Below are 13,493 nucleotides of genomic sequence, written 5' to 3'. Positions count from 1 at the left end.
GGGGTGTCATGGGGGGTTATTGCAGCTGGGGCTGGCCCCGGCCCCTTGTTAGGGGGCTCCTCCACCCCCGAGGAGCTCGGGGAGGCCGGTGAGTCCTGACGAGGGGTCCTGGGGGGGCCCCGGGGCCCCCCCTGCCTTGGCTGCGTCACCGCCAGGAGCTGCCGGTCCCGGATCGCTGAGCGGGACTCGTGCCCGGATCGGGAGCTGCCGGAGGCTCCGGCGGGGGAACGGCCAGCGGAGAGCGTCCCCCGCTCAGCCGGGAAGCGGGAGCCTCTCCCGGGGAGAGGACGTTCTAGCTCCGGTTCTGGAGCAGGGCGATCCGGAACCCGGCGGGCGATGCTGGTGCCCGCGGCGCTCGGCCTCCTCTTGCTGGCGGCACGGGGCGGCGGCGCCGACGTGCCGCTGGGCCGGCACGCCGTGGACCGCCTGGCGCGGCTGCTCTCGCCGGCCGAGTGCCGGCAGCTCCGGGCCTGGCTGGCGGCGCCGGACGGCGACCTGGAGCGGGAGCTGGAGCAGCTCTCGGAAGCGAGGAAGCCCGCGGCCCCGGCGCGGCGGGCTCCCACCGGCTGCGCCGCCGCCGCCGCCGCAGTGCCCTGGGACCGGCTGTCGCGGGGGCTGCGCCACATCGGCCGGCCCGACGTCGCCCGGGAGCTGGGCAAGAACCTGAACCAGGACCGCAGCCTGGAGCTGCGCAGGAACGTGGAGGGCTACGGGCGCGCCGTGGCCCACCTCACCTCCTCGCTGCTCCTGGAGGGCGCCCATCACCGCGGCGGCAGGCCTCGGCGGGCCGGCAGCCCCCTCCGCAGCCGGCGGCCGCCCCCTTACGCCCGGAGCCCGCTGGGCTGGCTCAGCCCCGTGGCCTCGGGCGTCCTGGGGGGCTTCCTCGCCTGCATCGTCCTCCTCCTCCTCACCGCCGCCTGCTCCCGGCACTGGGCCAGGAYGGCGGATGCATCGGCCGCCGGCGCATCCTGCGGGAAAGGGAGACCCAATAAAGCCTCGCGGAGGAGCTGAGCCGCCAGAGCAGCCCCGTGTGTCCTCTGTRCCCACCTCGCTCCGCCGACTGGGCTCGTGTCCCTCCTGTCCGGCCACGGTCCATGCTCCAACCCACGGCTGCAGGCCTTGCTGCAGTGCACAGCTGCAACCCAGAGCCACACACGATCCATGCTGCAATGCGTAGTTGCAACCCATGGTTGCAACCCAGAGCCATGATGCATGGTGCAACCCAGAGCTATGCATGATGCATGGTGCAACCCAGAGCCACACATGATCCATGCTGCAATGCGTAGTTGCAACCCATGGTTGCAACCCAGAGCCATGATGCATGGTGCAACCCAGAGCCATGATGCATGGTGCCACCCATGGTTGCAACCCAGAGCCATGATGCATGGTGCAACCCAGCGCTATGCATGATGCATGGTGCAGCCCATGGTTGCAACCCACAGCTGCAACCCAGAGCCATGATGCATGGTGCAACCCAGAGCTATGCATGGTGCAACCCATGGTTGCAACCCAGAGCTGCAACCCAGAACCATGATGCATGGTGCAACCCAGAGCTATGCATGGTGCATGGTGCCACCCATGGTTGCAACCCACAGCTGCAACCTGGAACCATGATGCATGGTGCAACCCAGAGCTATGCATGATGCATGGTGCCACCCATGGTTGCAACCCAGAGCCATGATGCAGCCCGTGGTTGCAACCCAGAGCCACGCACAATCCATGGTGCAACCCACGGCCACGATCCGYGGTGCAACTTGTGTTTGCAACCCGCAGCTGCAGCCCCGGTCCGCGGTCGCGCCCCGGCCCACGTGGGAATGTCTCCCCACAGGGCGCCAGCAAGAGGCCCGGAGAGGCTCGGCCCGGCTCGGTTCCCCGCCGTGCAGCGACCCGGCCCCGCTGCCGCGCTGCGGTTTGGCGTCGTTCGGGCCGGAGAGGACCGCGAGCGGTGGGCGCGGAGCTGCCGCCGGSGCTCCCCCTGCACAGACCGACCGCAAAGCGGCGGCAGAAGGCAAAGAACTGGGACACCGAGACAACCTTCCCTTGTTCAGCGAAAAGGGTAACGTTTATTGCATCTCTTTTGGCTTATAGTAGACGTAATTCTTTTTAATCATGTTGGGTAAGATCATTAAGAGCCACCATGCAATTTCTAATACACTAATCTTCACTATTGGTCTTTTACAGCTTTAACATTTTTCTTTTTTTTTTTTTTTTTTTTTTTTGCGGCGGAAAATTAAATAATTCGAACTCGGGTGTGGCCTCTATGTCATATCATGGTTTTATTTTGTTTTTCTTGTTCGACATTGGCTTCTATATTTTAAAAAAAGGTGAACAGGAAAAGTGAACAAAGCAGCTTGGATGGGGATTTCCTCCCCCCGCCCCCCAAACTTTCCCCTCTGCTCCCTTAAGAACGCGGTAACAAATCGGTAGAAAAGGGAGGGTTGCGGGGGCCCCCCGGGAGCGCGGAGATGCCCGCTGCGAGGAGGAAACGGAGCGGCGGGACCAAACCAAGGGCGAAGGCACCCGGGACGCCAGCGGACGGCTCGCGAAACCCTTCGCCCCCCCCGTGATTTTCGGCAATGCTGAGCGGCGCCACCGCTCGCCTCTTGCATTTAATACAGATCTAATGTTAAAAAAATAAATATATATATACAGGCGCGTTTGAAGGGTCTTGTTTTGTTTTTTTTTTCTCCTAAGGTGATCGAGTAGCTGAACGAACCCGCCGGCCCGAGCGGCGACGGCGCCGAGCTCGCGCACGAGCCGGCAGCCCGGCTGACGACCGGTTACCAAGTTTAGCCAAATCTTGCATAGAAGTGGTCGACTTATTGCACACTGGAAGCCAAAAAGTACATATGTTTGCTGTTGCAAAGATAATTCGCAATAAAGCCTTCCTTTTTTTGGATCTAGTCTGGGGGTAGGTAGGGTTTTGTTTTCCTTTGGGGGACGCTCGCTGGCTATCTAAGGTCTAAGGAAAAAGGAAAAAATATTAAAAAAATAAAAATAAACATGGACAATGGCATAAGCCAGAAGCCATTCCATTATTTCCGTAGTCCTTTGTATTTACAAAAAGGCATGCCGATAAAATAAAATGATATATTACACTATTTATAATATTCTCTTAAAAAGTTCAGCCGCACTTTTCAGCTATTTCCCGTTTTTTTTGTGCTGTTTGCAATGCAGCCCGCACCGCCCCGGGAGCGCCGGGGCCGGAGGAGCCGTTGTCTCRGGGTTATTACTGTTATTTTATCCCATTTTTTTTTTGCCCTCACCCTTCTGCTAGGGGAAACCCTTCACCGGGGCCGCAGCCGGCGCGGCTCCGGGGCCGAGAGCGGAGGCGCCGCGCTGCAGCCCGCCGCGCTCGCGGGGAGGGGACGGGACGGGGCCAACCTGGTGGCTACTGCAGCAAGGAGGGGGGGAAAAAAATAAATGAAATTAAAAACCCCAACGCGGCATCGAAGCACCCGCGGGGAAAAAATACCGAAGCGTCCGCGCTGCAAGACGGTGGCGGAGCGACAACTAACGAGGGAGCTGGCGGGGCACGAACGGGTGTCGGAGCGGCCCCGCGCCTGCCCGTGCCCATCCCCGTCCCGTCGTGGCGGGCGAAGACGCCGCTGAACATACGCACACACAACGCTTTCGTCTGCTTGTTTTTTTTTTTTTTTTTTTCCCTTTTCCCCCCCCCCGTTTCCTACTGGCAGGTCTACAAAAGATCGCTAAGAACGGGGCAGTGCGGCGGGTCGGCTCCGGCGGCGGTGCGCGGTGCAGTGCCGCGGGTTTATGGCTTAACACGGCGCTGTGGGCAGATCACGGGGTGTCTGGTGGCTTCGTGGTTCCTCATGCATGGTTCCCGGTCACGGCATGCCATCATGCAAGTCGTTTCTATGCACTGAACGAGCACTTTTTTTKGGGGGGGGGGCGAGGGGGGGGGAAATCAGCCCGAGCTGGCTCCAGGCTGAAGGTACCCGATTACCCCGTCTCCCAAACCAAGTAAAGCCCATGTAAAAAGTAGAATGCAGATAATAAATACCAAATAAACTATGACAATTAAATGACATGGGCTGAATGGGTGGTTTGTTTTTTCGTTGTTCTTGTTTTACTTATTYTCACATTTTCCTTTTTTTTCCTTTTTTTTTTTTTGCTGCTTATCTAAATGTAAATCTAGTTTTGCATGAACAAACCCTTTAACATTGTGACTTCTGGGTTTTATCTCAATAATCAACAAAATGGGAAAATAAAATCCGTTTTTGGCTGCTTTGGAAAAATATATGAATCCCAGTAGCAGGTTTTGTTTCTGTGTGTGTGTGTTTTATTTCGCTTGTTTGTCCTAAGTTGCATTGACTGATGTGGAACATGCAGTATCCACCTGCCCAAACAATAGAAAATCCTTTTTTTTTTTTCCTTTTTTGTTCTTAAATGTTTGTTTACAGGGGTCCTTTAAACAGGTGGTGGGTCACTGCTTTAGATGCAACGCCGTCACACAGTAAGCAGACTATGTTTGGTATAAGATCTTCAGGTAAGTGTCTCCACAGCTGTTCTGTATTGATATATTTCATGAAGTTTGTAAACAATCTTTTCACTTGCAATTTTTTTTTTAATTTGTACAATTTTATTATTTTGTCTCAACACTTGGATTCCCTGACATCTTTTGGCCTTTTCACTCTTTCTCGTCTTCCCTCCTCCGCCCGCTGCTGCTTCTCCTTCTCGGGTTTCGTAACGCTGTCGTAGGACGGGAGCGAGGCCGTCGAGGGGGTGCCTTCCTTCTTCTCCCTGTTCGCGCCTCCGTTCTCCAACTTGGTGGGGACAGGCTTTCGACTAATAAACCCCCGCCTTGCTAAACGAGCCCTGTAAGCYCTCTGGATAACCACTGCTGAAACCTCTTCCTGCTTACGCCGCAGCGTAGTCGTGATGGGCTCATAAGACACTTTGGAAGGGTTGGACGCCACGAACCTTTCCTCCATCTGTTGTCTCAAGATGTCCAGCTCTCCACTGTCCCCCAGGACCCGTTTGGTGAAGGCAAACAGGATGTCTAAACAGTGAATCCTGTCTCCGCTTACCATGGGCAAGTCCATGGCAATGAGTTCGATGGTGTTGGGTTTGGGGACACGGAGAGGATGCTCCAAAGCATCGGCAAAGTCTGCTAGCTTGCTGTATTCGATGAACTGCGTGGCGTCGGGGTCAAACTTCTCCCAGATCTCGTAGAAGGTTTCAAAGTCATCCTCGCTTAGCGGATCGGCACTCTCCTCGGTGGCCACGCTGAAGTTCTCCAGGATGATGGCAATGTACATGTTCACCACAATCAGGAAGGAGATGATGATATAACTCACGAAGAAAAATATCCCCACGGAAGGGTTCCCACAATCCCCCTTAAAACCACTCCCAGGGTGCTCCTTGTCTAGGTTGCAGTCCGGCGGCCGGTTTAGGATSGGCAGCAGCAGGCCGTCCCAACCAGCCGACGTGGTGATCTGGAACAAGCAGATCATGCTGTTTCCAAAAGTCTCAAAATTGAACATATCATCTATGCCAGCCTCATGCTTGACGTAGGCAAAGTTTGACATGCCGAAGATGGAGAAGATGAACATGACCAAGAACAGCAGGAGGCCAATGTTGAACAAGGCAGGCAACGACATCATTAAGGCAAAAAGCAAGGTGCGTATTCCTTTGGCTCCTTTGATCAAACGCAGGATACGTCCAATGCGAGCCAGCCGGATGACTCGGAAGAGAGTGGGCGACACAAAATACTTCTCAATGATTTCGGCCAGGAACATACCTAAAGCAGAAAAGAAGGAAGACGTGTGACAACAGAGCCACGCAGTCTGCCTCTGGTTCCGAACGCAGCTGAGGGACCAGGGCTGCRGAACAGCCTGGTCAGACTCGCACGGGAGGCTGCGACGGAGCTTCAGGCAGCCAAGTCTCAGCTGGCTGCTCAGGCTCCCTAAATAGTTCTCCTAAGCAGAGAGYGTACAGCTGCAGCATGATTCACTCCACCTGCATAAGGACGGATGAGTGGTTTCCCGGAGGTGTCTAGTTCTCCACATTTAACTGTGCCACAGGAGCCTAGATAATAAATTTTGGTTATGGACTCCATTTTGAAGGTGCTTAAAGATATGCAAGACAAATCTTATTTTAAGCAGCAGACAAACCTGGATCAGAGCTTTAGACTGCAGGACAGTCAATAAATTTTGGCTGCTATTTTGTCAACAGGCGCAGGCGGAGTTGCGTCCAGGCAAGCTTTTTCAGTGATCTTGTTGTACTTGTGAGATTATGTGTAAATTACAGATTAGCCACTAAAACCAAAAATCTGGTGGAGGAAACTAGTCTATTCACCTTCAACCTAAACTGTAAGCAAGAGAGTGCAAATCACATGCTGATGGAGGCTGGAAGTACTACAAGCTCAGGGACGTTACAGTGCTTACGAACACTTAYGAGGCGAGTAAAATACATATTTTTAAAGATAGGGAAAGAGTAATTGTGTTTTTACTCAATAAAACTGGAAATGAATTCCAGAACTGAGGGAGAAAGGGGCATGGTCAGGACTTTGAACTGCWAAACTATACCACAGTTTCTTCACCATGCTCAAAGGAGCCCTGGCTCTACGGTATTTTATGCACCAGCATAAAATAGCTCCTCCTCAATGACAAGGATATGCTCTACTCTGCAAACGCAGAGGAAGACAGCCTAGCTCTGCATGATGTCCAAGAAAGCTGTGCGATGCACAGACCTCTAATTGGTATTGCACTTACCCACAATGGACAGAATCACCACCACAAAGTCAAAAATGTTCCACCCGATGGTGAAATAATAGTGCCGCAAGGCGAACATCTTCAGCACGCACTCGCAGGTGAAGAATATGACAAAAACCAGGTTGATCCAGTACAGGATGTTCTCCATCTGCTTGCTCTGCGTGTCCGTCTCCACCATCATGGTGACCATGTTGAGGCAGATGAGCATCATGATGACTATGTCAAATGCTTGCTGAGTAACAAAGTCAAAGACAGCTCCTTGAATGCGGTTCTGTGCAACGGGAGAGAGGCAGTGAACCAGACAGGTTTGAGCAAAGATCTCCTACTAGCCAACAGRTCGGTGTCACCGTTGGGGGAAACACAGATTTCAGCTACCTCCTCCAGGCCCTGGCAGCAGTCTAGTCCCGGCAGCAGGCAGATCGGCAGGATGACTTATCTACAGCAATGCAGACATCACCTAGGGGACTCACCCAATGTCACGCAGGACAAAGCCTTGCACGAAGCACGGACACGTGCTTTGGTCTCAATCAACATAACCCACGCGGCTGACTGTCCGCCCGAGGTCCCCCTCACTGCTGCCGGGGAGCCTCCTACCCTACGGCTGGCCTTTCAGCCAGACAGGATTTTCAGATTGTTTTGCTGATTCGAGTGAGCCAATTGATTAATATCAACCATGGCTACAGCACTTTAACCCTTCTCAGATCATACCTGCATTACAATGACAAGAACATGCTGATGTGGAGTCAAGCATGAGGGAGAACAACGGGAGCTTTGGAGCTGAAGCTCCTTTCAAAGTCTGCTCTGCGTTTTCGCCCTTCAGTTCCCTTTATATCGTACTCACCAGAGGTCGGGGAATAGGTTTTTGAGGCTTCTTTGAGCCCAGCTTTTTCATGGCATTATAGTACTTCTTCTGTTCTTCTGTCATGAAAATATCTTGACCTCCAAAGTAAAGGGGCAAAAGGAAAACTGGTTACAATCAGCTCATCCAGCAGAAGGGAAAGGAATCACACACCAGCTAAGTCATGAGGATACCTGCCAGATGGGAAGTTGGTGGCAGCTATTTTAGACAGAAATAACTTGTACTAATACCCGAGACGCGCTGAATTTCCTTTAAAGAAAACTGAGTACTTTTCCTATGAATAACTTGTTTTTACTTCATTACATCCTTCCAATCCTCTCCACCTCACTTGCAACAAACTAGCAGCAGTTTTACATTTGCTCTAAAACGAAGGCCGTGTAARCGGGTACTTTATACATGCAAATCATCAGCTAAAGTTACGGAGAAGAAAAGTAGTATTAGAGAGAGGGCACCGCTCAGAAACGCCCATCACCCAGGCAGGCCTCATCTCCCCTGCCAACCAGCAAATATCGAGCACTTATCTTTTTCTTTTGTTGATTGAAGTTGTCAATGATGACACCAATGAACAGGTTCAGGGTGAAAAAGGAGCCAAAGATGATGAAGATTACAAAATATATGTACATGTAAATGTTGTCCTCGTACTTGGGCTGCTCTTCTTGCTGAACGGGAGAAGAGAAATAAGTGACATTTCAAAGGCATCAGTAAAATACAGTTAAAATGAAGACAGTCCTGTGAGCTTTGCGAAGGGGCGCTCACCTAACGGACACAAAATGAAAACAAATCTAAATCAGATTTGAGTCAGTTTACCTGAAGGAGAAAGTAAATGCAACCGMATCATCTTCCTCACCGATACCGTACCTCGGATCCCTCTTTCCTCCCCATTTCTACACAGGTAACGGGTGCCATCAAAGAAAACGCGACCAGCCAACACGCCCCTGACGGCACAGAAACGCCAGCGCGTGCCGAGACAGGGCTGGGAGCGGCGTCAGCCGTGCTGCAAGCATTGCCACGGCAGGCAGCACGCTCTGCAAGCCGGGGTTACATCCAGCATCCCCAGCRTCCTCACACTGTTCGAGGCACAGCAGAAGTGGACGTGCGCACACGCAGGTACCGGCAGCAAGCGGGGGGGGAGAGCCTCCCCGAAAACCCCAGAACCCCGGTAACGTTTTTACATCGCCCCCAGGTATTCACACTGGGTTTTTTTTTTTTCCTGCCCTGCACTCAGCATGTGACAAGAAAAAACATTTTAAAATCGCTTCACCTAAAGCCAAGAGAAGTGGTATTTGTGTGATCCCAGCATGCGAGAACAAGAAAAGTGCCCGGAGGAAGAATTCCAGCCGTTCCAGGATTTCTGAAAGCGGATTCGGACGGGCACTCGGGTTCCCAGGTAGGTGCAAGGTTCATGGAGACCCTCCTGGCTAATTCCTCTCCATAATTTGTTTTAATGAAATATATATTCCCGGTGTATTCTTTTTTCACGGCAGCTCTACTCCAGCAGGAGTTTTCCTGCCCCAAGCAGCCAGAGCATTCTTGCTCTTTGGGGTTTTGCCGAGTGTCTTTTAACTAACAGCAGCAAATTAAACATAATCACAACATAAATACATAATATAAGCACAGTTCTACCATTTTCACTCCGAACTTAAAGACGACAAAATAGCAGAGCGATGGGGAGGTGAGACAGCACGTGGCCGTGCGACTTTACCTTCCGGGAGTCTACTGCTGCATACATGATGTCCATCCAGCCCTTGAAAGTCGCCTAGCAAAGAAAACACACGCTCTCTTAGACAGGACTCCTCCGGAGGAAAAAGGAACAAGCCTGGTTTGTGTCAGCGCCGGCAGGGATCCCCTGGCACTCTTCCCCTCCCTTTATAACGGACTTCGACGCTCTTTAAACAAGTCTGGTTTCGTTTAGTCTGCACGCATGGATTTGTTGTTGCCTCATGTGAGATTTGTAGACTTTTTTTGGGGCCGTTTCCAGACTGGGAGACCCAAACTAGGCAAAGGGATGAGAGGTGAAACAGGGACTGTATTGCGGACCCAAACCCGAGGGGAACTAATGGGAACGCTGCATTACCCGGCGAGAAGGAAGCAGTCCAAAATAGAGAAAATACTTTAGAAAAGCTCATTTTTAACCAATACTAGGGAAGCGGCGAAGGCCAAACTTACAACTTGCAGAAGAGCCAGGTATCCTGCCCCAACGTTGTCAAAATTAATTTTCACATTCTTCCATCGGATCTCCGTGGAGTTGGGAGGCATCAGCGCTTCGCAGTCCGTCTTGTTGTTAACAATATCGACTTCAAAGCGCTTCTCGGCTGTTTCGTTAAAGCAGTAATGGTATTTCCCGGCAAACAGGTTAACCCCCATAATGCTGAAAATCAGCCAGAAGATAAGGCAGACCAACAACACGTTCATAATGGAGGGGATAGCGCCAACCAGGGCGTTGACAACCACCTGCGGTGCAACGGGGGGAGAAAGGCTCAGCGTAAGACACGAGGCGGGCGACAGCAAGCATCAGCACAGCTGTTTTGGGGGGGGGATTAGGGGTAAGGTCGCTGACAGCTCGGTGGCGTTTACTCCATGCAAAGTTGGCAGTGAACTTATTCCAAGCGGTGAAAAAAAAAAATCTGCTTAAAAGCCACCTACTGAAGCTCTGTTTTTTAAAAAATAAAACAGGCCAGGCTGTTAACTTTACTGGGGTTGATTTTTCTTTTTTTCTTTTGGTTAAACAACAATCGTGTTAAACAATTTGGGTTGCCAAAAGGGAGAGGGGGTATTAATGAGTGCGGCTCAAACTCCCTYCCGAGCAGCGAACGGGCTCCCAGCCGCGGGCGCCCCAGCGCCGGCTCCGACGACACCGTTCCCGGTCCGCCAGGGCCCTCACGGCCATTCCCCACGGTCAAACAAGGCTGGTTTTGCCCCCCCCAAGCCCGTTTCGCGCTCCCCGCGAGCTCGGCGCCGAGGCCGAGCCCCGGGACCGCTCTGCCCGGGCTCGGCAGCGAGCCGCCGTAAGCATCGCGGCGGCGCCGGCGAGCAAGCGGGGCCGGTCGTGTCCTCCCGGGCGGGCGGCCGAGCATGCAGCCGGGCAGGCTCCAGGGACAGAAAAGCCATGTTCCTTCCCCCTCCCGGTCTCAGCCCTTCCCGGTCCGGGAGCAGCGGGTCCCTGAGCATCCCCCGAGCGACGCGCGACCAAACGCGAAGCCGGCAGGCTCGCAGCAGAGCCGGGTCAGCGCGCGTTTTATYGCAAGCTCCCCGTCTAGCGGCTGGACGGGATCTGCCCCGTTCTGCTCCTCGGAGCCACCTCGCCGACACCCCGCGATCCGGCAGCGCCGGGGGCCGCGGCGGGCCCCTCTCGCCCTCCCGCGCGGGCAGCGAGGGGAGCAAAGCCGGCGCCGAGGGACGTTATCCCCGACGCCGCTGCTGCCGRAGCCCAACGCACCAGCCGCCTCTTCGGGTATCGGCTTATTCCGGCTCACCGCAGCAACGAGAAAAGAAGTTTTACGTCSTCCCGCAATCGTTTGCAGAGCAAACACGGTGACCTAGGAGCACGCCGAATTTGCAAACCGAGCCGGGAGAAGGAACATGGCTTTTGTGTGCAGACCAACACTGGCACCGGACAAAGACGCATGCACGTTTCACAGCGCTGCTGCCATACTTCCTGAGGAGTGTAGGAGCAGAGCAAGCTCTCTAAGATGCAAATTACTATGGAGTAGAGAAAAGCAAAGAACTACAGTTTATGTTTTCCTTTGCAAAGGCATTTCACATCTCCAGTCTCTGGCTCAGAATTGTTCTGGTTGTACGGGGCAGCAACACTTGTCTTAAAGTCAAAACAACGGGAAAATTAATTGGTTTTAGGTAACTAAAAGGGTTGATRAGTAGTAGTTATAATTCTGCATTGATTTTACTGTAAATTCTCCCCTTTAAGCCTAAGAATTTCTTGTTTGTGTACCGCGAGTCACAGCCTKCCTTCCCGCACGCCTTTAAGACGGCATTTAATATCCAGAGATTCAGCGCTAGGTCTTTTCCTTTGCAATTACACTGGACGCTCAAGACACTTGGCTAAACTTCTGCTAAGCAACGTACTTTAGCAAAAACGACCATGCACTTTAGTGGCAAAAAAAAATAATTAGGACTGAACTGATAACATACTAGGGGTAAAACACTTCCCTCTGGAGCCGTCCCTGGGCAGAGCCAACCCCAGCAGCACGCTGATCTAGCGTTCGTCACTCTGGGGACAAGTTTGAGCAAATCTGGGGAGGAAAAGGGACCCAAGTGCCCCAGGGGGGGACAAAGTCGGGTCTGAGGAAGAGACAAAGCGCTGAACCCCCTGAGCGCGGCCCGGCAAAAGCTCTAGCTTTGGGCTGTTGGCGGGGGGAAATCRTCCTTTTTTGGCTGTATTATATAATAAAGGTTAGCATTAAGCTAATAGAGCCTAAACGACACAGAAATAACAGCGGGATGACTTATCAGGGAAGGAACAAGCCTCTTTGGATTTGCTGTCATACTGTTTACTCCTGTAAACACTGCCTACGAAATCTGAGAATTTATCTGAGAATTCCCGGTTAGCTCATTGCATTTTTCACACTGTGCTTTGCACTAAATTACTGCAGCAAGTGAAAGGAAACAGGAATGCTCCAAGCGGAATCGCTCCAGCCGTACCCTGAAGTCATCTACGCGACTGCTCTTCTCTTCGGGCTTGGGGGCGCAGGTGCAGAATCCCCCCCCCYKTTTTTAGTGTATCTCTGATTGTGGGCTGAGGTCTAGCACAAAAGACCTGAATTATTGTTCTAGAAGCAGCTGCAACCCATTAATACAACATACCTTTAGTTACAGAAATAAACAGGGTTTTTGCATGTTCTTAGGAGATTATTTCAATCCAAAAAGGAAAAGAAGTACCAAAATACAGAATATTAGTGGCAAAGCAGCAAGACACTGCAATAATTTAGACAGTGGTGCTGTCTAACAATTTGAGGAAAGCTTGTTAAGTTCAATGCTTTGCTTGTGCTTTACTGCTAGTTTCACAGTGACAGGACAGGGGACCATAAAAGCGTGGTAAGAGGGAGGGAGTGGAAAGGAAAAGCTTCACTGTCAGACAAGGCTTCCAGTCKCCACCAGACTGGACCGAGAACAACAAGGTGCAACAAGAGGAATTAAACCAAAACCTTTTTCTGTTTTTTGTTTTGTTTTGTTTGCAAACAGCTGAGCTCCCCACCATTCCCTTCCCGAAGGCCCGAGTTATCCAAGGAAAGATGCTGCTTTTCACCCACTTGCACACACGCTGCATTTTTGACCCCCCCTTCGATACTCTTTCAACCCAATTGCACCAGTGGCCAACACCAAGAGGGGGTGTTTGAGGTGGTTCAAATTCTGCTTCTTTGCACCTGGTGATTCTCCCTAGATTAAAAACAACAAAAAAAAAAGTTACAGCTGAGAAGCCCCCTCGGATGCTAGAGGTAAAAGCCAGGCTAAATGAGAACAGCCAAGTGTTAACAGAGTCTACAAATGGCATGTGGTTTGGGCCAGTAATTAATGTAATGAGGCAGCTTAATGCATCTCCCTTTCTTCGGAGGGGAGTGTGCAGCGGTGGGCAGGGTGAGGGGACGGAGACGATAGAGGTGATCAAGTCAGCAGCTGCATCATGATTCTGTTTGGAAGTTTCTTTCCACCAATTTGATCAGTTCTAGCATGCTTAAAAAAAACCGCTCCACAGGCATGCAGAAGGATCAGCTGCTAATGGCATCTTACCCTCATCCCCTCAAATCGGGACAACGCTCTTAAAGGCCTCAAAGCTCTTAGTGTCCTAAGGGACTTTATGGCACCTAGTTCCGAGTAGCCCAGGGCATTAGCTATAAGGCTGACTAAAGAGACCTACACAGAAAATAGAAGAAAAAAAAAAAAAA

The 13,493-nt window shown here is 52.1% G+C and overlaps 2 protein-coding genes across 6 annotated transcripts in view; one reads left to right on the top strand and one right to left on the bottom strand.

Moving 5' to 3' along the window:
• The first annotated feature begins 336 nt into the window (after nucleotides 1-336).
• Nucleotides 337-1,011, top strand: TMDD1 (transmembrane and death domain 1). Its single transcript, XM_085315617.1, has one exon. It carries the CDS (start codon nucleotides 337-339, stop codon nucleotides 1,009-1,011), a length of 675 nt encoding a protein of 224 aa, XP_085171743.1.
• Nucleotides 1,012-3,673: 2,662 nt separating this feature from the next.
• SCN8A (sodium voltage-gated channel alpha subunit 8) overlaps nucleotides 3,674-13,493 on the bottom strand; it is a 40,733-nt gene continuing 30,913 nt past the window's right edge. For 3 of the 5 annotated variants that reach the window (XM_085315635.1, XM_085315634.1, XM_085315633.1), the window contains 6 exons: nucleotides 9,763-10,047; nucleotides 9,299-9,352; nucleotides 8,118-8,255; nucleotides 7,579-7,683; nucleotides 6,738-7,008; nucleotides 3,674-5,764 (listed from right to left, as the gene is read on the bottom strand). In XM_085315635.1, coding sequence (XP_085171761.1) covers nucleotides 4,617-5,764; nucleotides 6,738-7,008; nucleotides 7,579-7,683; nucleotides 8,118-8,255; nucleotides 9,299-9,352; nucleotides 9,763-10,047 — 2,001 coding nt within the window. In that variant the 3' untranslated portion in view covers nucleotides 3,674-4,616. Of the gene's footprint in view, nucleotides 5,765-6,737; nucleotides 7,009-7,578; nucleotides 7,684-8,117; nucleotides 8,256-9,298; nucleotides 9,353-9,762; nucleotides 10,048-13,338; nucleotides 13,462-13,493 lie in introns of all 5 variants that reach the window. The other 2 variants (XM_085315637.1, XM_085315636.1) reach the window with 1 other exon arrangement.

Source organism: Rhea americana, unplaced genomic scaffold (genome assembly GCF_003343005.1).
Source record: "Rhea americana isolate MKP2758 unplaced genomic scaffold, rheAme1 scaffold_432, whole genome shotgun sequence".
In the NCBI taxonomy this organism is placed as follows: domain Eukaryota; kingdom Metazoa; phylum Chordata; class Aves; order Rheiformes; family Rheidae; genus Rhea; species Rhea americana.
Note: the sequence above shows the minus strand (reverse complement) of the source record. Positions and strands in the feature narration are given on the sequence as shown.